Source organism: Arvicola amphibius, chromosome 7, assembly GCF_903992535.2.
Source record: "Arvicola amphibius chromosome 7, mArvAmp1.2, whole genome shotgun sequence".
NCBI classification, from domain to species: domain Eukaryota; kingdom Metazoa; phylum Chordata; class Mammalia; order Rodentia; family Cricetidae; genus Arvicola; species Arvicola amphibius.
In genome coordinates, this window is record NC_052053.1 from 439484 (window position 1) to 441397 (window position 1914).

General features: G+C 35.6%; 1 protein-coding gene across 1 annotated transcript; it reads right to left on the reverse strand.

Annotated features, from left to right (window-relative positions):
* Positions 1-501: 501 nt before the first annotated feature.
* On the reverse strand, positions 502-1431 carry LOC119819220 (olfactory receptor 5W2-like). The gene has a single exon (XM_038337300.1). The coding sequence runs from the start codon at positions 1429-1431 to the stop codon at positions 502-504; it is 930 nt and encodes a 309-aa protein (XP_038193228.1).
* Between the last annotated feature and the right edge of the window lie 483 nt (positions 1432-1914).

The window sequence follows — 1914 nt, forward strand, 5'->3', positions numbered from 1 at the left end:
AAGCTGATTAAGCTATTTATTTGCTTGAGTAACTTATGTCTGTTACTTACATTAAATGACAGCACTTATGATCGTAGATAAAAGGTGATTCACCATTAAAAATTCCATAACACAGAGAAGCACCTAATATAGCATAAAGTTTATAGTTTATAATCCAGATTCCAATTATGGAGTCTAACAAAATTTTGACACAGAAGTCTCTTACCACTTGTTGTAACATTCTATGATTACTGGTAGGTATCCATGAGTTTTGCTTATTAAAATAATGTTTCAATGAGAGACTTGAGAAAATGAAGAATAAAAATATAAGTAATATTATAGATACCTACACATTCAATTTAATAAAATGTAATGCACAGACAGGCTATCTGGGATAGTCTAGCATTCTCAGACGTGGGAGACTTGAAGTGAGGGGTTTACAAGGGCCAGTCTGGAAAACATGGTCAATAGCTAAAACTGCATGTGAATGAAGAAAAGCGGTGATAATTCTGAAAAAAATATTTAAAACCATCTGTTTATTTTAATTTTCTTCAAAGACTCTTTCACATCCTTGTTCCTCAGGCTGTAAATCAGTGGATTCAGCATGGGAATTACAAGGGTGTAAAATAAAGAAGTCATTTTGTCTTGATCCAGGGAGTAAGAAGAGCTTGGACGAAAATACGTGAAGAGTAGAGTTCCCTGAAAAATAGCAACTGCAGTCAAGTGTGAAGTGCAGGTGGAGAAGGCTTTGAATCTCCCCTCCGTAGAGTGGATTTTTAAGACTGATGATATGATATAACAATAAGAAACAAGGACCCCTGAGATGGTGCTCAGTTCAAGGAAACCATAAATGGTGAATAATGCCAGCTCATTTATTTGAGTGTCTGAGCAGGAAAGGAGGTAAAGAGGAGGTAAATCACAGAAGAAATGGTTGATCTCGTTGGACCCACAGAAACATAGGCGGAATGCCAAAGTCGTATGTATCAAAGCATCTGATGTTCCCACCAGGTAAACTGCAGCCATGAGCATGGAACACAATCTGCTGGACATGTTCGCTGTGTAGAGCAAAGGGTTGCTAATGGCCTGATACCTATCAAAGGCCATCACTGCCAGGAGTACACACTCAGAATCTGCAAAGGTACAGGAAATGAAGAACTGAGTAGCACAGCCCCAGAAGGGAATTGACTTATTTTTGCCAAAGATATCTGCTAGCATCTTGGGGCCAATTGCTGTGGAATAGCAGAGATCACAGAAAGAAAGGTGGCTCAGGAAAAAGTACATCGGTGTGTGGAGCTGTGGATCCATTCTGATCAAAATGATCATACCAAGATTTCCCAAAAGGTTGATGAGATAGATGAGTAGAAATATGGAAAACAGCGTTCCTTTCATCTCAGCCTTATTAGTAACTCCCACGAAAATGAATTCATTCAGTGAGCAGTTTCCTATGTTCATTTTTCTTCCTGTCTATACTTTTGAAGAAAGAAATAGAAAGAAAATACAAGTGCAGTTTAACTTCTGGGTATCAAAAAATAAAACACAATTCCATTATTTCTCATCCATTTTATAGTATACAAATGTTAGAATCCTGATTCTTTCTTGCAATCTTTTCTTAACCTATATGTTAATGACATATATTGGCATTATCTGAGATAGGTGAGAAACTGTGATGAGTCTCTGCAACACTGAAAGTGATCCATCTCTGCCCATTCTGTAATATACATAAGACAAACATTACTTTCACTACTTTTTGTAAGAGCTTGATTTAGGTATATTGATTCTCACTTTTATTTTATAATAATAATGTATAATAATAATAATGTAATGAAATAAACACAGATGTTAGAGACACAGACTATACATGAAGGGAATAATATTTCTGTTCTTTAATGAATTAAAACACAAATGAATTTAGTTATTTTTTCTGAACAATCAAAT

Bases quoted from the DNA above. Each gene is read 5' to 3' on its own strand.
- LOC119819220 (XM_038337300.1), bottom strand. From the start codon at position 1,431: ATGAACATAGGAAACTGCTCACTGAATGAATTCATTTTCGTGGGAGTT.